Below are 21,141 nucleotides of genomic sequence, written 5' to 3'. Positions count from 1 at the left end.
CTAAGTCATTAGCAACACTTCTTTGTATAATAGATAGAGTCAAGTACAATAAAAGGCACTTAACATAACCTTACTATTAATATAACTGTTAATTTGTCTAAGAAAAGAACAATATCTTGAACAAACGAAGTCAGACTTTCTCTTATTTACAAACTTAAATTACTAGGAATCACGAAGCCAAAAAAAAAAAGAAAAAAAGGATAAATTAATCCAGATTTTTTTTTCTTTTGAATGTCTTGCCATCATTATGAGATGATCTATCAAATTGCAAAACAAACACATGACCAAACAAAATCCAGTTCTACTGACAAGACATGGATTTGTATATAGTAAGTTGCATATCATATCGTGTTGATTGTGTAATAAAGGCTACTGAGGAATCCAAAATTAATCTCTATCTAGCCTACTCAGTTTCCCTGAACATTTGCCACTGGAGATAAACAAAACAACAACAACAACAACAAAAAAAAAAAAACAGGCCTCTTAGAGTTCAAATGTGAGATTCCATAGTAAAATCTTTATCTCTATAGAGTACTGGCTTTATGCATGCTTTTGTTCTTTTTTGTAATTTAGTTAATATAGAAATGTATAACTCCATATCTTAGCTTCAAATAAAATCTCAATAACACAAATTTAAATACTTAAAGAAAATAATTAGAAGCCCATTAGTTTCTCATTACTTTAAGGTATATTTTGTGTCAAGGCTTACACACACACACATTAGAAAGGACACAAAACCAGTCTCATTTAAGAATCTTGGTCTTTATAAATCCTTGACCAATGTAATGTTCATTCCATTCATTGCCTTGTTTCCCTTGGTTTAACTGTGTTTTTTTTTAATCTTTTGAATTTTTGATAGTGAGATATTATAAATATTAGCAACTTCTGTATGAGAATTTTATTTTTTTGTCTTCGTATGACACAAAAAAATCTAAAAATTTTATGGAGATAACTAAACTAGAAATAAATTATGCCATGCATGTAATTTGTATGTTAAAATTTCTTATACATAATATATATTTATCATTTTATATGACTCCAGTGGTATTATAGAAAAATAATATGATTTAGAGTTGCATAGAAAGATTTTGAATCTTGAACATTCCACTTATGTCCTATATAAACTTGTAAAAGTTCTTTCACTTTAATTTAATTTGTAAATAAAAGTTAGTATTACCCAAATAATAAGCTGGTCATAGTGTTATAATTACTAATTATAAAAGTACATATGATCTTCTTGGCAATTAAAAACCATAAATACTTCCTCTATTATCCAGAAACACAGCCAGAGCATAGTTAAATAGTATCAGTCAGTGGTTGAATTTTATTTTTAGAACATCAAAAATCGTATTTAACTTGTCAGTAAAGAAAAATAAATGAAGATATATTTTACTAAAAATATCAATCTTTCTCATAATAAATTAAACTACTAGTATCTTTTTAAACTATTGAAAGACTAAAATTGTTTGAAATATTGTACGTGCGTATGTATACCTACAATGTACACATATGTTTGTATGAGCCAGGAAGTATATATTTTATCTTTCCTTGGTGAAACATCTGTCATATGAATATAAATGGATAATATTAAGCAAGACATTCTCTTTAGAAACATGGACATTGTTGTTTTGAAATAAGTAAACCATCAAATGTAAGATTTTTTTTGGTTGTTTCTGAAGACAAATAATTAAATCAATTCTAAGTAATTTTTTGTCTATAGCCATGCCACCCTGAACACTCCCGATCTCATCTGATCTCGGAAGCTAAGCAGGGTCGGGCCTGGTTAGTACTTGGACGGGTGATCACTTCAGAATACCAGGTGCTGTAAGCATTTAAAAAGAAAAAATTCTAAGTACTTTTTAAATAACTAGATTTTATCATTATGCACAATGTAATATCTGGTACCTTCAGTGTCTTTTGCTTGCTATTTTCTATAAATATTATTAGAATGCTATGATAATATGAATATGCAATAAAGTACATGTAAAGGAAAACCTAGAAAGTATTTTTTCTTGTAGGATGAGAATGTGAGCACTGGAAATTTTGCCTCTGGACAATGGTCAGTGTTAGCAGGACAAACAGAACCTCATAATTATTAGCTACTACTTAAATTGATTATGAGGATGTAGCAAATATCTTCTGAAACAATGTATAAAGTTTGCTGCTCATCAGAACATTAACACTAAACGCCAGGAATATATTTTAGAACAGTTGTTGTCATTTAATCGAGTGATTAATAATCTTTGAGATAGAGAAATTTAAAAAAATAAATAAAACTCACCTTATCCACAATACATATCTGCTTTCTTGTTTGAGCATCAAGTATTTCAATCTCAAAGTGAGCAGCTTTTGAACGTTTAGCCACTGGAGTTGATTTTAAAGGGCCTGCCGCAAGCACAATTTGTGACAAAAAGTGAAAATTTCTCATATCATTCTTCAGTGTGGACTGGGTACCTCCTTGGGAAAAGAATTCTCTCTTGTATTCTGAAGCAAGGGACTTGGGTCTATTGAACATTGTGTGAACTACCAGGGGAATCTGGCACGTCAACAGGAGACACTTTGCAAGTGTGTTTCCTTTGCACCAGTTAAATACTGTTGATGAAACCCGAAAGGTCAAGTGGCATGCCATTCCAAGACTTCAGATTTATTTAGCAGGGTTGAAAACAATGACAGATCTTATTTCTATATATAACACACCACTGTGAATTGCTGCAATGTAGAGGATTACTTTACCAGCATTTGAATTATTTCTTGCTTTCTTCTTTTATCTCTGCTTCTTAATATGACCACTAGAATCTGAAATTCCAAAACAAGAAAGAAATAGACAGTTTTTATTATCTCTGAATTCTAAACTCACTGATATTCAAGCACGCATATTATTATAAATGTCATATTTAAATGCATTCAAAATTAGCTTAGTGCTATCTCATAGGTAAATTTAAAAATACCATATATTACTACATAACAGAATTTTGTTGCCTAAGATAAAGACTCATGGTGTGTTTTAATATATATCTGATGCAAAATGGATGAATTCTTAACTCCACATAGAGAACAGAAAGATAAAAAGTTGTATATGAAGTTAGAATATGTAGAGAATAATTTTATAACTTAAGGAAAATGAAATAAACCTATTTTACCATTTCTACACATTATATATCATTGGAAAATCATTAAACTTATATACAAAATCAGTATGACACTTACTACAATACTGTTATGGAAAATTCAAATAATCTCAGAATAAACAATAAAAATAATAAACAACCTGAAAAAGACTCCAAGTACTATGAGACTTGTTAAATCTGGTGAAAAAACAACTAAAAAAAAAAATCCAAAATATATCGTCACTAATTCAAAGGGATATTACATAAAAATATCTTGGATGCTATTTTCAAAAAAAATATATTAAAAAGAAAATGGCTAAAATTACAGGGGGAAATCTATGTATCTCTATATGAGGCTAATCTTTACTCTTACAATTAAATAAAATGATATATTATTTATTTTTAGTTTTACTACACATTAAGAACTGGAGATTTACTTGCACATTGTTTAGTTCTCATTTTCATGCTCATACCACCGTTACACTCAATAGTTAATATTTTAAAAAACATAGGAAACAGATATACGTATATGTGTGTGTGCATATATTTATACACACATTGTGTATAAATTTTTCAGGACTCAAACGTGAAATCATCCTTACCGTTTCCCTTTCTCTCACACTTCAGATCTAATCCATCAGAAATCCAGGACACAATTTTCTCATCATCCCCACAGCTACATTCAAAGCATCAATCTCACTTGTATTGCTTTTGAAAATTGATCTCCCTGCATCAACATTGGCCCATCTATAAACTCTTTTCAACACAGCCTCTAAAGCGATCGGCATCTATATTAAAGTAGTTAATGCAATAATCTGCTCAACACACGGCAGGGACTTCTTTTTTCATATAACAAAAAGGCAAAGTTCTCTGCAAATGTCTACAAGGCTCTGTTTCATCACCATTTTGTTGTGTATCTACTTTCATCCCCTAAACTATCTACACTGCCTAGAATAGTGTCTGAAACATAGTAGATGCCCAATAAACATATTAAATTGATAAATATGTAATCAATAAATGTATCTTGAAGGTGTAAGCAGGTTGATGTGATGCTAATAGCATGGCTCAAGTAAACTACTATTACATTATATTAAAAAGACGTAACTGCAATTCATATAATGTATCATCACAGATAGTTTCTATTTTTTTAAGAAAAGGACACAGGAGCCAAACTGAAAGATCTCTCATTGCCAAAGTTAAAATTCAAGTAAGAAAATAAATACTAATCATAATAGACAGTAACTCAAAGAACAATATAAACTCAAAGAACAATGGTCCATACTGTTATAAATAAATGTTTGAATAAATAATAAATAAATGGGGATAAAAATTAAAATTTTTTACACAAGAATTTCAAATAATATATGCAGATACTCTTCCCCTTGAGTGTGGGTTTCACTTAATGACACACATACAAGAAATAATGAGTGGAAAGAGACAATAGAAACTTTACAGTTAGAGAAAACTGGCAAACAGCATTTTAACCAAGATCAAGTCTAATATCACCATGAAATGTCATGTTATCATTCATGTACTCACTGATATCATGAGATGAGGACAATTCGCCTCTGTAGTATTCCAAGAGTTCATTACTTCAGTCTAACTATAGGAAAATATCAGACAAACACAAATTGAGAGGTGTTCTGTAATATACCTAATACTCTTCAAAACTGCAAAGAATATAAAATATAAGGAAAAATTGAGAGACTGTGACAAAAAAAAAAAAGACAAATGGAAACATGACTAGAAAATGCAATCTGATACCCTGTTTCCTGAAACAGAAAAATTAATTAATGGAAAAATGGGTAAAACAAGAATATCCATAGTTTAATTAACAGTATTGTACCAATGTTCATTTATTAGTTTGATAACTATGACCATGATTATGCAAGATATTAAAACTAGAGAAACTGGATTAAAAATACACAAAAACCTCTGCACTTCCTTTACAACGTTATTGTAACGTTATTTCAAAAAAAAAAAAAAAAAACTCCATAAAATAAACACTCTTCCCACACACATACACAAAGAAGGTAGAAAGAAAAAATGAGAGTAAAAAGCATTATTTAAAAGGGGAAAATTGCAGAGTTTTGTCTGTACCAATCACCTAAGGTAAACATTTGTAGGAGAATAAAAATTATTTTGGATATTATGCTATTTATTATTTTATTATGTATTTTTGAAGTTGTTTTAAAAATAAAATATTTTATATTGCTGTTTCTATAAGATTATTACTAAATAGATCATAATGAAAATAATACCCTGAATATATTTTTTAACACTAAACTGGGATACTACTTTGCAAAATGGATTGCAAAATACAAGTATATTTAAAAGAGAAAACTATTACAAAAAGATGAAGTGTCAAGTAGGAATCTTTATTCTAATTGTATTTACTAATAGTAAAATATGAAGGGAGTGGTTAAGATATCATTGCTCTTGGCCTTCATATGTTTCATATCTTTTTGACCGAAAGCATTCCATTTCAACTTATTTTCAATTCGAACATTTTTACTTTACTACATCTTATTTTTTATTTTTATTTTTATTTTTTTATTTTATTAAATGTATTGGGGTGACATTGGTTAAGAAAATTACTTGTTTCAATTGTACAATTTAAAAATACATTACCCAAAGTTAAATTTCCTTCCATCACCATATATTTGACCCCCTTTACCTTGTTCTACCTCCTCTCATCCCCCTTCCCTCTGGTTATCACTAAACTGTCGTCTGTGCCTATGAGTCTCTGTCTTGTTCATTTGTTGCTTTCAGATTTATGTCTCACATATAAGTGAAATCACACGGTTCTCAACTTTTTTTATCTGACTTATTTCTCTTAGCATGATAAACTCGAAATCCATTCGCATTGTCACAAACAACAGTATTTCATCTCTTATGACTGAGTAATATTCCATTGTTTACATGTACCACATCTTCTTTATCCAATCATCTATCAACAACTTCAGTTGTTTCCATGTCTTGGCCACTGTGAATAATGCTACATTTGAAGAGCTACTTTTTCTTAGATCATTTTAAATAATTAATAGACTTATTTTTAGAGAAACTTTTGTTTAGAAAAGTTTACAAAAAAAAATGAGTAATTGAGAATACAGAATTCCCAAATATTCCCTTTCTCTGCCACCCACAACACACAATTTCTCCTATTGTTAGTATCTTGCATTATTGTGGGATATTTGTTATTATAGATGAACCAAAACTGATAGATATTTGTTAAGAAAAGTCTATATTTAGAGTTTAGTCTTTGTGTTTTAAAATTCTGTGAGTTTTGACAAATGCATAAAGTCATGTATCCACCATGATATATCACACAAAACAGTTTCGTTGACCTGAAAATTGTACTATGATCCACCTATCTACCCCTCCCCACCCTTTCCTCCTGAACCCTTGGAAATTAGTGATCTTTTTATTGGCTTCATAGTTTTGCCTTTTCCAGAATATCATTAGTTAGAATCATACAGTATTTTGTGTTTTTAGACTGGCTTCTTTCATTTAGCAATATGAATTTAAGTTTCTTCCAGGCTTTTTTAACTTGAGAGCTCTTTTTTTTTTTTTTTTTTTTAAATCACTGAATGGTACTTCCTTATGTGATGTTCCACATTTTATTTATTCATTAATCTATTGAAGGATATCTTGGTTGCTGCTATAAACATTTGTGTTCAGATATTTGTGTGAATATAATTTTCATTTTATTTGAGTAGATAATGAGGAGTGTTATTGCTGGATTGCATGGTAGACAGATGTTTAGCTTCATAACAAACTGTCGGACTGCCTTTTAAATGGCTACACCATTTTGCATTCCCACCAGCAATGAATGAGAGTTTTGTTGCTCCACATCCTTCCTAGTATTTGGTGTTGCCACTGTTCTGGATTTGGGCCATTCTAATAGGTGCGATGTGGTATCTCAATATTTTACTATGCAATTCTTTGATAACGAATGATGTGGGACAGCTTCTTTTTAGCATCCTTTATTATGCTTACTTGATATCTGTATATCTTCTTTGGTGAGGTGTCTGTTCAATATTTTGTCCATTTTATATATATATATATATATTTTTTATTGCTGAATTTCAAGTTTCATATATTTTTGATATAAGTCCTTTATCAGATATGTGTTTTCAAAGACCTTCTTCCAGTCTGTGGCTTGTCTTTTCATGCTTTAAGAGTTTCTTTTGCAGAGCAAAAATTTTTAATTTTAACAAACTCTAATTTATTATTTTTTTAATTTATGGCTCTCAGTAAGGTATCTAAAAAGTCATTGCCAAACCCCGGATCACCTAGATATTCACCTATGTTATCTTCTAAAAATTGTTATAGTTTTACATTTTATATTTAGATCTATGATCTATTTCAAGTTAATTTATGTGAAAGATGTAAGGTCTGAGAATAGATTTGTTTTCTTTTTGCATGTGAGTGTCTAGTTGTTCCAGTACCGTTTGTTGAAAAGACTAGCCATTCTCCATTGGATTGCCTATAATTGGTTGATTATAATGTTTGAGTCTATTCTGGACTTTATTCTGTTCCATTGATCTGCCTATTCCTTTGCCAACCCCTCTTTGCCTTTATTATTCTAGATTTGTAATATGTGTTGCCTCTGGAGGGCACTGAGAGAGCTTGGTTCTTTCTGCTGACACAGTAAAGAATTACAGATCAATGAAATTTAGGAAAAGTAAGATTTGTTAAAGTATATTTCAAGAGAGAAATAGGCTAAGCCAGAGACGTCGTAGCCCCACAGAATTCAGAAAGTATGCCTTATATTGGCTCTTGATGGGTAGTTACAGAGGTAGGGCTAGATGATTGGCTTGTGAGGTCAATTGATTGACATTTAGCTGTTATAAAACCCTATGCCTACTGCACATGCGGTTACCCAGAATTCAGTCTGTTATAATTACATTCATGAACTTCTGGGCGTATGTACGATATTAGAATGATGGTATAATGATGCCAAGGTTAAGAAAGGTGAGTACTTTCTGCGCAAGCGCTTGTGGTCAGACTAAACCAGCAGTTATATTTGTGGCTTTTACTTCTTTATATTCCAGGATATAAAGGTAGTTTTTAACTGTAAAGTGGGTATTTCGGGAGGTCTCAAGGGAGGGCTCTAGGTTAGGCTTTCATTCTCCTGTTGCTCATGTCTCTCTATCTGACTAACATAAGTATTGATGTGGTGTAGTGTTAGTCACCCAAGTTTGTTCTTCTTTAATAACATGAGCATTATTCTGGATCTTTTGCTTCTAGTTCAGTTTTATCATTGACACTCCATTTGTTTCTGAAATTTCATGATGGCTTTTCTAAATCATAATCTTTCAAATTCAAGTAGCTGCATGTTCACAGAAGATGTTATCATAATATTATAATATTGGAAATTTCCAGAACTGATACATCTTCCTTTGAAATATTGGCAAAAATATAAAAATGTAAAGAATTTTATGGGCTATCATTCTATAAATGGTTCTTGGCCTTTCCTCTACATAGTAGCTCAATTATACTTATATTTTTTAGCAATATTCTAGTCAGGAAATGACAATTGTAATCATCTATACATGTTTGTAACATTTAACCACTGACTTTGTCACTCATCATACTATAAGGTTTATGAGGCAGAGATTGGATCTAATTTTGTCCATCACTCTACTTTCAAGAATAATATAAATCCTGGTATATAGCAAGTGCACGATGTCGTTTGCTGAATGAATAAATCATCACGTGGTTGAATTTTCCTCTCAAAGATTAGATATTAATCAATGACATCAAAATAAGGTGATCGCTGGAGTTTAAGAACTTCTTTAATTGTAGAAAAGACCTCACGATAAAAACTCTGCTGTTAATCTGTGCTAAATGTCATTGGAGGAAATCCTAAAAGACACTAAACCTGGGGTTAGGTGAGTTAAAGAGAGAACAAAATAGGAAGCCAAAGACAAAGCAATTGTCGAGCAATTTTTTCTCAATGCTCATAAGAAATTCTTATATATTAGGTACAAAGAGTTAGATTAGGAAGTTAAAGTATGAGCAGCATATCAAAATATATATCAAGATACATTATATTTGGACCTAGGCAAATATATAAGCAAGTAATATATGTCTAGGAAATAACATTGTTTAGTGGAAATAGTATGGGTTCAAGAAGTTTCTTGTTGTAATTAAATAGATATGTGATCTCAAGCTCCCCATTGTCTCTTACATTTTGATACGACTATGAATTTCATAAAACTTTTATGAAATCTAATAGAATAACACATACAAAGTAAATAAAGTTTCTCAAAAATAGAGTTCAATATATACATACCATGTATTTCCTGAGAGTTAGCCTCCAAAATCCAATTTATGCTTCCCAAAATTAAATTTATGCCTTTCTTCACCCCATCACCCTGCTCAAGTATTCAGGTTATGTCCCTTCTCTCTACCTTTCTAAACCTACATGGTTATAATACTAGTTCACAGAAAGTGAAATTAACCCGTAATAACAAACTGACAAGCAGATACAGTTCTAATCTAGTTCAATTGACTCCCCCAAATATCTACAAGTATATTATATCCTCTTCCCCTATAAAGTTTATATTGTCTTATTTTTCTCCAATTTTCCAAATTTTAGTGATGCCAATGAACTATGAAATGAGTTCTGAATCAGCAGGCTAAAAGCAGATAGAAAGGATCTTAGTAACACAAAAATAAATTATTTTCCAAGTCTAGAGTATATGAGCTTTCCTCAAAGACTATTTTAATCCTGATCTGTTACACAAGCTTCTGAAAGTCCTGAAACTATAAAGTGGCTTAAACCACCAATGTTAACATTTCAACTAATACATAATGATTGAAAAATTATACACAAGAATTGAAAAATTATTTTGATTACATGAAATAAATCACAGGAAAAGGATAGGAGAGAAAAACAAGTGTTCTTACCAGGATAAATTTTCACTTTTCTGTTTTTTGGCCAATAGATTAGTATTGATCTAAAACAATCATCAATAAAAAAAAAAAAGATGAATAAATTATTTCACATTATAGATAAGTGATAGTTGTTCTGTTAAAAGGCAACGTAGCTAAAATATAGTGGAAAGAGCTCTGGAATTTAAGTCACAGATGTAGATTCTTGTTATAACTTTGCCAATGTGAGCTGTGTGATAGTGTGTAAACTGGGAGCCCCTCTTAATTAATACTAATTAAATCATTCATGAAATAACCTCATTCTCAACATGATATCTAATGATCCTTCTATTTATGATTTCTAAGTAATATTTAAAAGATTTTTTCTGTTTAAAATCAGTCATAATAAAAAATAAGTAGAAATGAAACCTGAATAACAGTCCTTCCCTCAAAAGGTTATTGTACAATTAAAGTAATGTATGTGAAAATGTACTGTGAAACCTTATGACATTATTATTAATTAGTAAAACAGACTGGAGTGAAAGTCTCTGTACTTCATCAAGACTGGTGAAATTAAATGGTTTCCTGAAAAGCACATCAATTGGATTGAGATTTAATCTTTTTAAAAAAAAATATTGAGCAAAACAGTCTCATCTTGTGTGTGTATAATGTTCAAATTTTTTGTAAAATTAAAATACCCTTGGAAGAGGAAAAATAAAAAGGAGACAAAACTTACTTTATATTCAGTTTCAAACAGACTAAAAATTTCTGTTTATCTTGATCATCTATTTTTTTTTAATTTATTTGAATATTTACAAAATGTTTTCTTTGAATCACTTGTAAAAATTATAAAGTCACCACAGACCATTCAATCTCAATCTTTAACTCAGTTTTGCCAGCTTCATTTTTCTTAATTGCATGCTATGGTTTTTATTAGGGAAGTTATCTGTATCCTGTCTTGTGTGCTCTAAATCATCCTTGGAGAGGTTCCAAATTATTCAAGCCTGCCTTTCCCCAGGGACTGTCTTGTGATTACAGTTGTTCTCTGATGTGTGTTGGCACATACTGCCCTTTATTTTGGGAGCTGAGAACATGCCTATTTCTCTCCTTTCAGGGATTACTTGGCTTGAATAGTGTGGACTATAGAGTTCCTTTATATTTGTCAAAAGAATCTGAAAAAAAAAAAAAATCCCAATACTTGTGACCTATTTATTTAGAAACAGAATTAACACTTTCTATGCAGTTTTCTATTTTGGTAAGTTGTGGAAAAATCATGGTCAAAGAGAAAGTTAAGATTCAATTTGAGAAGAACTTTGTTGGGTTTTATTATATGTAGTTGCTTTTTGTAATGGATGAGGGATTGAAGCCAATAACATTTCTTTGGTTTCATAGGTCTTCAAGAAAATTTAAACTACATCAGAGATATAAAACTGAGACATTACAGAATGAGGGTGTTAACTCTTCATCCTCATAATTTAAAAATCAGTAATTTAATTTTTATTCAGGTTTTTAATGCACATTTAAAAAAAAAATAAGTAATATGACCTGAGAAGTTTGAGGTACATTTTCACCTAGAGGCAGAGAAATTAACTATTTCAGTATTTGAGATATCGTCTTGTTTTATGATTCTCTGGGATCGTTGTATTGTTTTCATTTTGATACATTTATGCCACAGTTCACATCATTTAATTTATTTAGAAAAAAATTAAGATTATGTTTAAATTAAAGTACTTGGTATTCACAGAATAGTAGCCAATGCACATGTGAGGCTTATTATAGTCTGATCAATGTACTCAGTGCTTATCCACACAGCAACTGTATAAGATGGTTTATACTGTAAATATAGAAACAGTGGCACAGAGAATTTAAGAAACTTGACCAAAATGATATAGTTAAAAAGTGGCATAATTGGTTAAAAAACAGTCTACGCTCTTAATACTTCTCAGCATCACCTTTTAAAGTCATACACATATAATACAGAGCTAAACATATATGAAGAAGTCTATTATATATTATTATTTGGTTAAAATTATTCGATACAGATATATGTAAATACAGATATATGTATATACAAAATATAATGGTGATTGAAAATGGTAGACACACATTTTCAATGACAATCTTTCAAAAACTACGGATTCGTCATACTCCGTACTTTCTCTGCATGAATATATTTGTGCATACTTGTGTGTGTGTGTGTGTGTGTGTGTGTGTGTGTGAGATAACAGAGCAATTGATGTTGCTCTTTGAGAAACTTACTTTTAATGAAATAGCAAACACAATGTCCTTTGACTGATACATAAGCTCATGCTTCTCCGGCTTTCATTAATTCTAACTTTGTCCCATAACTGTGATTTTTCTTGACATTTCCCTGCCAGTCTGGAATTCACTTGGGCCATAGAGATACCTAGAGTTATACAATTCTCTTAAGGACTGAAGTAGACCACCATGGGATCATTATGTTTACTGTATAAAGAAACTAAACTGTGCTGTTCTGAATAGTCATTTAATTTTTGTGTTGAATGGTATATTACACAGTTTTTATGAAGAAATTGTATTTTGTTTTTAAATCTCAGGATTTATCTAAGTTAATCTGTCTTTTGAAATAATACAGCTCAATACTTAGTGCACAGTATGGCAGGCACTCAGTAAAGTTTAATAAGTAAGTGAATGGCAATATAATAATTATTATTAAGATGGATAAAATATAGTTTTATGTCAATAAGTACAGTGAATACCAATATTGGACTAAAAGATTTGTGGGGCAAGAATATTTCTTTAATTATATCAGGAAAGAAAGATCCAGTCAAGAATAATCATACTCAAACTCTGCCATGTCTGTGTCCTGGTAAAATGGACTGACAATAGATGAATTAAGAATCATATAGTGGGAAAATATAAAATTCAGTTACTTTTTGTATCTCCTGTCTTACTGGTCTATGCAATCATATAAATAGTGAAGAATGAAAATTGTTTGCAGAATACTAACTAATAAAGAATAATGGAATCACAAATATACCATTTTGCTATCATCATATTAATTTTTTTAGACAATAATTTTTAATGAAGCACGAAACAGGATATTCACATATTTCTCAGTGTCTGTCCATGAACCAATCACTTACTACAGAGGGCAAATGATAATGTTTCATTGAAGAAACATTGAAGTCATCACCATAAGTGATCTATGATAACCAACAAAACTGTGATAAACTGATATATTGTATCTTCTGATATGATGAGCTGAGGACATTTTTTAGTATCACTTTCCAGAATAATTGTTCACTCTAATCTTAAGGAAATATCAGATAAAAATAAACAAGACAACCAGACTAAATTCCTCAAAAGTTACAATGTTAAAAAATACCTAAATAATTGTCCCAGATGAAGAAAACTAAACATGAACAATAATAAATATTTAATTCTCAATTGGATACAGAGTAGGCAGAAATTTGTGTAATGCTATAAAGGATGAATTTTAGTTAATTGTAGAAATAATGAAATGTGTATCAAATAACATTTTTATATAAATATTTAATGTGGTAAAGTGGATAATTTTACCGTAGTCATGTAAGAGAGTATACTTAGGATATAAGTGTTTAAAAGTTGAATTATTTAGGGAGAAAAGACTATGATATCTGGAATTAACTCTGAAATAATTTAGGAAAATATATCCATTCAAGTCAAAACATGGTAAATCTTGGTTAAGTGTTCTTTATATTATTATTATTATTATATTATTGTTATTACTCTTTTTAAAAGGAAGCATTTTTGTTATAAATAAAGAAAGCATGAGATATAACCCTCAAACAAGATGAAGGATAAGTATACAAGAATACAAACCTTTACTTTAAAATGTATTACTCATCTGTAATGAGATTAGATGCAAGGAAAACTGGTAGGAATATAACATTTTCATCTGGAAATCCAATATGTCTTGCAATTTTTAAACTCTTGATAAATGTATCATTAGCTTTGCTTCCTGGCTAATCTTCAGAGCAACGAGTTTCACTGTTATGACATTGCATCTTTTATATTTTAGTACAGTCTGCACATAAAGGGCATTCATTCAATTAGAGAAATTAATAATTACTATAAAGTTACTATAAAACTCACATTGCACCAACTACCTTATACCAGGGACTATAAAAAAATGCCATAAAAATAATCATTGTTTTCTCCTAATTTTATATTTATTTCTCATGACTTTTTTCTTTTGTCTATAAATATTAGTAAATATGCAGAGTGATTTTATAAACTCCCTTAAATTTCGTTCTAAATATCACATAGGTCATCTTCTAAGTAATGAATATCAATGTGCTTATTATTTAACTTTTGATTTATATAATACAATTTAACATATTTTATAAATATTTGTTTCATTAATATGATTTTAATTTTATTCATTTATCCACCAAATAAGTATGATGTTTATTAACTCTTTTGTTATTAAATCTTATTATACCTCTTGACCTTAGAAACTTTCAAGCAGAAATAAGTCACTGGAAATTAAATTAAAACTTTTTAAAGTTTAAATGTTAATGAAAAAGAAAAATGTATATGTGTATATATACATATGTGAAAATATTCACATATGTCAAACTATAAAACTAGATAGAAACATGATTTCTTAAAATTAAAAGTTAACATAAATTGTTATGTATTATAAAATTATTTCTTTTCTCTCCAATATATATAGGAAAGAAGATTTGTTTGTTTGGAAAAGGCTAATTCTTAATTTTGGCATTGACTCCTTGCACATCTGTATTTAGCTGAACACATCTGAGTATTTGAGACTTTTTCACTTTCTTGTTATTCCATCACTTTTACTCCAGTCCCCTCTCTTTCAACAGTTGAAATTTCTTCCCAAATCAATAAGAAAATATAAGCAATGAAGTTCCATATTGGTCAATAAACCTTCTTTGTGTCTCTATATTCCTACTTCTTTGCAGTCATATTACAAGACTTACTATTCTCCCACATAAGGTCAAAACCTCCAACTGTACACTGAATCCTGTTTCTTTTTGCCTGAACGTCAGTCCAGCAATTAACCCCTTTCGTAGTGCATCATGATATAAATATTTTTTACTCAATCACTAATAGCAGCTTATGAATGTCAAATATCACTTATATTTTTTAAAAAATCTCTTTACCCCCTAATTCTTTCAGCTAGCTATTCCTTATTTCTATGTTACTTTTATATAGAACTCTTGCAAATTTTATCTGGGATCCTTGTCCCATTTCCTTTACTCTTATTCCCTTTTGGCCTCATTTTAACATCTCTTGCTCATACCCACTTCTTAACAAGATCATCATTGATATTCACTTTTGCAAATCAAATTTTCAAGTGTCATTCCTCAGTTTTTAAGCCAGTCTGTAGTATTTAACTTAATTCTCAAAACATTTTCATCAGTTGGCCTCTGGGATTCCATCTGCTCCAGTTCTCTTTTATCACTTTCCTTGTCTCCAAAGAATTACTTCTAGAATTCTTCCTGAAACTATAAATCCTGCTGTTCTCTTCCCTTGGGATAGTCCAAAAGTTCGCTTTCTTTCTTTCTTTCTTTCTTTCTTTCTTTCTTTCTTTCTTTCTTTCTTTCTTTCTTTCTTTCTTTCTTTCTTTCTTTCTTTCTTTTTTCTTTCTTTCTTACTTTCTTTCTTTCTTTCTTTTAAATAAAGCACAGTCACTGTCTAAATAATATTATCTTGTTTTATGGTTTTCTCTTTATTAAGTAAGTATTTATTTAGCACCTATCATATAATACGCACTATGTTGAGTGGTAGAGATATAATGATAAACAAACTAAACAAATATCTGGACTTCTTCAGTGTACATTCTACTTTATAGAGAGTCCTATAATACATAGTAATAAATTATATACTGTATTAGAAGGTGGTAAATATTAAGGAGAAGAATAAATCAGAGACAGGAAAAATTTTGCAAATTAAAATAGAATTGACATAGAAGACCTTGAACATTGGGTGGTTTTTAACCAAAGACATGAAGAAAGTGAAATAGTGAGCAATGGGCTCTCAGGAAGTCATATATTTTAAATACGAACTATGCATGTAATGAAATCTTAAATTTTAACTTCAACTCTGACCTGTATCGTGAACATCACATCCCCATTCCTAACTACCTATTGATATCTTTCTTGAATAACTAACCTAAAAGGTGTGTCAAATAAATGTCAAAAACAAAAAAATTTCTTTTAACATCTGATTTTCTCCAACAAACATTTTTTCTGTATTCATTTATGTTTGCCATTTATTTATGTAAATGGCAAGTCTTGTTTGTTTTCCTGGCCAAAATTCAAATACCACCTTACCACTCTCTTTTCTCACTCCTCATTGCCAGTCCATACGCAAATGCTATTGATTTTACTCTTTAAAAATATCTGGAGTCTGAGCATTTTCATAACCATAGAAAACTCTGTGAAGACATCATCTCTCTCAAAACATCACCATCATTTATTTTGAATTGGCAATAGCTTCCAAACTGCTATCCTTTTCTAATTTTGTTTCCCAAAAGCCAATCCCCACAATAAACCAAATTGGTCTTATCATTTTTCTAAAAAGTAAACACAAAAATGACATCATATGCCACAGTCTTGTGTTGCTGGAGCCCCAAACTCCTGTCTTTCTTCATTGTTCTCTTTACTCCTTCTACTCCATCGCTCCGGCCTAGCTGTTTCTAGAAAACACCAAGCATCTCTCCCCTCAGGTTTGCAATTTGTCTTCACCTTTCTTGGAGTGTATGATTACTCAGATAATTGCAAGAATACTTAAAAAAATTTTTTTTTCAGGCTTCTGCTAAATATCTCTATTTTGAAGAAGACATTTCATAACCACTCTGTCTCTATTGGCCATAAGTCTAGGTCCTTATCCTCCTTTATTTCTTCTGAACACTTATTACCATTTGACTCTTGAAATATACATTTTTTTCTGTTTTTATTCTCCTCCCACCTGCACTAGATTATAAACTGCACAGAGTAGGAATTAGTCTGTTTTGTTTACCAGCGTATCTTTAACACTAAGAATAATTGCCAGGCATGTAGTAGGTATATGAGAAATATTTATTGAATGTGTCTTGGATGTATTCAATATGAAGCAAAGCAGATAGTTAAATGAGCTGTAAATCATTGGGGCTGGTTTTAGTCTTAACATTTAGTTGTTTTGCTGCTATCAGATTCAAAAATGACAAACAAGACACAAATACATCTGTCTACATCAAGAAAACCTTTTAGACCAAAAGCTATTTCTTTCATACCTAACTCTTTTAAAAGAAGTTTTTAGATTTTTTTTTTTGATTCCTCAGGCAGACTATATTATGCCAGACAGATAAAGAAGAACAAATGTTTCTTGGTTATGAATCTAAAGAGATATCTTGAATTTTCCATAAAAATATGTGAGAAAAGCATTTATATAGGCCATCCTGGTTCTGAGAACAGTTTAAATTTTTTAAAAATGCTTATGGATCACAATTCTTAAAAAAAATTTAGTAATTATGAAATAGTTATTTCAATTATATTATGTATATTTTTAATGCACCATCTCCTAGTCTCTTATTTTCCCCTAATCCTCTTAGTAATTATATAGCAGTACTTTCATCAAATTTCTAAACATTCATTTTTTGGGGTCATAAAAATCAACTTCTGCAATATTTTATATTTTCTATATTGATGCTTATTGGATTGGCAAAACTAAATGATCTACTAATCCAGTTACTCCGAATAAAGAATAATAATGAGTAGAATATTGACATAACAATTTAGAATCCATATAGAATGAAAAATAAATATATTACCTGACACAATAAGGAACACGTGGAGGCACAAAACTATTCCCCTAGCTCTAAAAAAAATTGCTTACATTTTCAGAGTAGCTGTATATATTCAGAGTAAAAACTAGTAATAAAAGATGCTTCAAAAGACTGCGATTCAGTTTTCTCTTTGAAATTGTTTTCCCTTATGTGCTCACCTATATTAGTCCTATGGTATATACTGTTGTTATCTCGAAGTATTAAAGTTTTACATCAGTAAAACAACATCTTTATCACACATGCATGCTGCTCAAAATCATCCATTTATTCTACACTACTTTTCATTTTAACTTTATAAAGTCTCGTTAATTTTAAGATATGCTCTTTAGGTTATTAAAGCAATTAATATTTATTTATAGTGCTTTTCATAAATTTATAAATCATGTGTCTGAAGAGATTTCAGGAAACATCTATTAAAGTCATTGTTTGTTCTTCTGGTTCAAATTTAATTAAGAGAAAAACTAAGCTCATTCAAAAATACTGTTTAATTATCATACTTGATTGTACATTCTATTTCATTGATTATATTTTTGAAAAACTGAAATACACATATTTCTTATTTCCTACTTAACGACTACATGTGTTAATTAAAGATCCAGTGCCAACATGAAACAGATAAACTGACATTTTTAATAAGCTTTCCGGCACTATCATTAATCATAATCTTAAACTGTCTGTGGCAGCTCACGTTGCACTTTGAAAGCTCCATTGTGTGGAAAAGCTTCCAGACTTTGGATTGTTTTGATTGTGTCATTGTTAGTTTAGCAAATGACAAAGATGCTATGAGATAATGCTTGCTTTTAACATAGAAGAAAGGAGAATAGCTATGTTCTTGCTTCAAATTATGTTAACACAATTTCAAAATGTACAACAGAAAAGCATATAGGTTTGTACACATGCTGCTTAGTTATCCCTATTTTTGAAAACAAACAGCGAATTTCATATACATTTCAAAGAAGCAATCATGTTTGTTGCTCCTTAAAACAATCATATGTAAAAAGTTCTATCTTTATTAAATAGAATTAGATATTTCAAAACAGCATGGTTAAGCAATTTGATAAAGTTATAAAGAGAGCACACCTGGGCCTGATCCCAAGTTTTCTGAGGAAAAATTTGACTGCCTGATAAAAAGTATTTGCACTCAAAACTTTGTTTAGTAAGAGATAAGCAGAGAAGTAAAAAATGTTTATAAGCAAAACAAAGAAGATTTTCCTTTATGATGAAAGATGTATGTTAAGGATTTAATCTTTACAAGCTCTAATCTTGGTGTTTGTGTATGTTTTTATAGGGATAGTGGGCATTGTGTAGATATAAAGGGAAAAATACATATTTAAACATGATCGTACATGTGGATTTAAATTATTTTTATTTTTGTGAATATAAAATACTGCAAATAACATAACTTTAAAGTGTATTAATAAAACAAAAACCCAGATATCATGACATGACACTAAAAAAATATCATTTAAAGTTTACTTTGTGGTCCTCTACAAAACTATCTTGCTTTCTCCTTCAGTTAAACTTAACTTAATTTTGTAGTATTTATCCTTAAACAATATATTGTGTGGAATTCTTGGGGCCTCTTTTTGATATTTATATGAACAGTTCTTATTCTTCTGCGGTTTGCATGTTCTCCCAAATTTTCTATTGTCAGCAGCAATTCCAGTCGGAGAAAATGTTCATTCATCATTAGACTTGATGTCTGATCATATCATTCTATCTTTTCGTATGTAGTAAAACTTATTTAACTCTGACTGACATAATATTTTTATTATATGTTTGTCAGGATTTTGGTTTTTGTTTTCATTTTTTTTTCTTTTATAAACAATCCTGCAATAAAAATGTATTTACATGATGCTTGGTACACACATGAAAGTTATTTTGTTATGTTGAACCCCCAGAAGTGCAACAATGACTGTGTCATAAATGCAGACGTGTTTAAGTAAACTAGGAAATTAAAATTGTTTTCCAAAGTCGTTGCATAAATTTAAACATTCAGCAGATATGTCTAAAATTTCCATTGCTACACAACCTTTTCTGCACTTGATATTGTCATACATTTCATTCTTTTCCGACAGTTTATGTAAAATATTTTTTCACTGTTACTTGAATTTTAATTTCCTAGATTATTCATGAAGTAGTGCATATTTTCATAGATTTTTTTGATCATACAATTTTTCTTTTTTGTTAAAACCAGCTCCAGATTTTTGTTTATATTTTCTACTGAATTGTTTGCTCCTTCAAATAATTTGTAGAGGCTCTTTACGGTGTCTGTATTTAAATCCTTTATTGATTGTATGTATTATTAATATTTTCACAAGTCTTTTGACTTGTCATATCTTGCTCTTGATAGTGTGTTTAATTAACACAAATTCTTAATTTCAAAGTAATCTATCAGTTATTTTTCTTTGCCCAACTATTTTGCAAACTTTAAGAAATTTTTTTCATTTGCTGAACTGATAAACTTTCTTCTACAGTTTTCAAATTTTGCTTTCCAAATATATCTCCATAATTCATTAGAAATTGATATTTTATCTTATAATGAAGGGCTCGTATTTCTCCCACGTGGAAACAAATAGACCCAGCATCATTTATTTAGTAGTTCACTATTGCCCTGCTAATCTGCAGTATCAGCTCTGTATATGTGAAGTTTCCATATAAATAAACAGTGATCTGATTCTGTGAATTGGTGCATTGCCCATTTCTGCACCATTATGATAGTATTTTTATTGCTATGATCTTATAAGTAGTCATTATATATACTAGAACAAACCCTCACATTTGGTTCTTCTGTAGACATAGCTTGTGTTTGGCTTCTTTCTCTTTCATATTACTTTTTGGATTATGCTATCAAGTCCCTTGAAAAATCGTATAGATTTTTATTGTAATTAAAATTTGGAGAAGATAATGTTTTATTGCTTTTCATAATTTTCTTATGATTCATATTTTTCTCTGCATTATTTGTAAATAATATTTTGAGTCCTTACACTGATTTTCTTTCCCTCTCCCCCTTATTTTTCTAATTAGGACTTATAATTCATTTTTAAAAAGAAATGTTGAGAGCAATGTCAGCAAGACAGTGGAATAGGAGGCTCCTAACTTTCCTTTAATGGACACATTGCATGAACAGCCACACATGACTCAGTTCCCTCTGAGAGAAATTACAAAACTAGTTGTGTGACTCCTACACCCTGGGAGATCGAGAAAATGCCCATGTCGAAACAGGTAGGAAAAGCTGAGACACACTAGTACCATAATCCCCACCTTCCATGAAGAGCCTTACAATAGGAGGGAACCCCCAACTCCCAAGTTCTTCCTAAGGAGAAAAGGATT

General features: G+C 30.2%; 1 protein-coding gene and 1 non-coding gene across 2 annotated transcripts in view; one reads left to right on the top strand and one right to left on the bottom strand.

Moving 5' to 3' along the window:
* Positions 1-2,611, bottom strand: part of TECRL (trans-2,3-enoyl-CoA reductase like) — a 92,009-nt gene extending 89,398 nt beyond the window's left edge. Inside the window, exon 1 of the mRNA XM_006916525.1 lies at positions 2,282-2,611. Coding sequence (XP_006916587.1) covers positions 2,282-2,515 — 234 coding nt within the window. The 5' untranslated portion in view covers positions 2,516-2,611. The remainder of the gene's footprint in view (positions 1-2,281) is intronic.
* LOC112483541 lies at positions 1,713-1,831 on the top strand. Its single transcript, XR_003047651.1, has one exon. It is a non-coding gene; the product is annotated as a 5S ribosomal RNA (ribosomal RNA).
* Positions 2,612-21,141: the final 18,530 nt, after the last annotated feature.

This window comes from Pteropus alecto, unplaced genomic scaffold (genome assembly GCF_000325575.1).
Source record: "Pteropus alecto unplaced genomic scaffold, ASM32557v1 scaffold46, whole genome shotgun sequence".
Classification (NCBI taxonomy): domain Eukaryota; kingdom Metazoa; phylum Chordata; class Mammalia; order Chiroptera; family Pteropodidae; genus Pteropus; species Pteropus alecto.
This window is presented reverse-complemented; position numbering and strand designations above follow the sequence as displayed.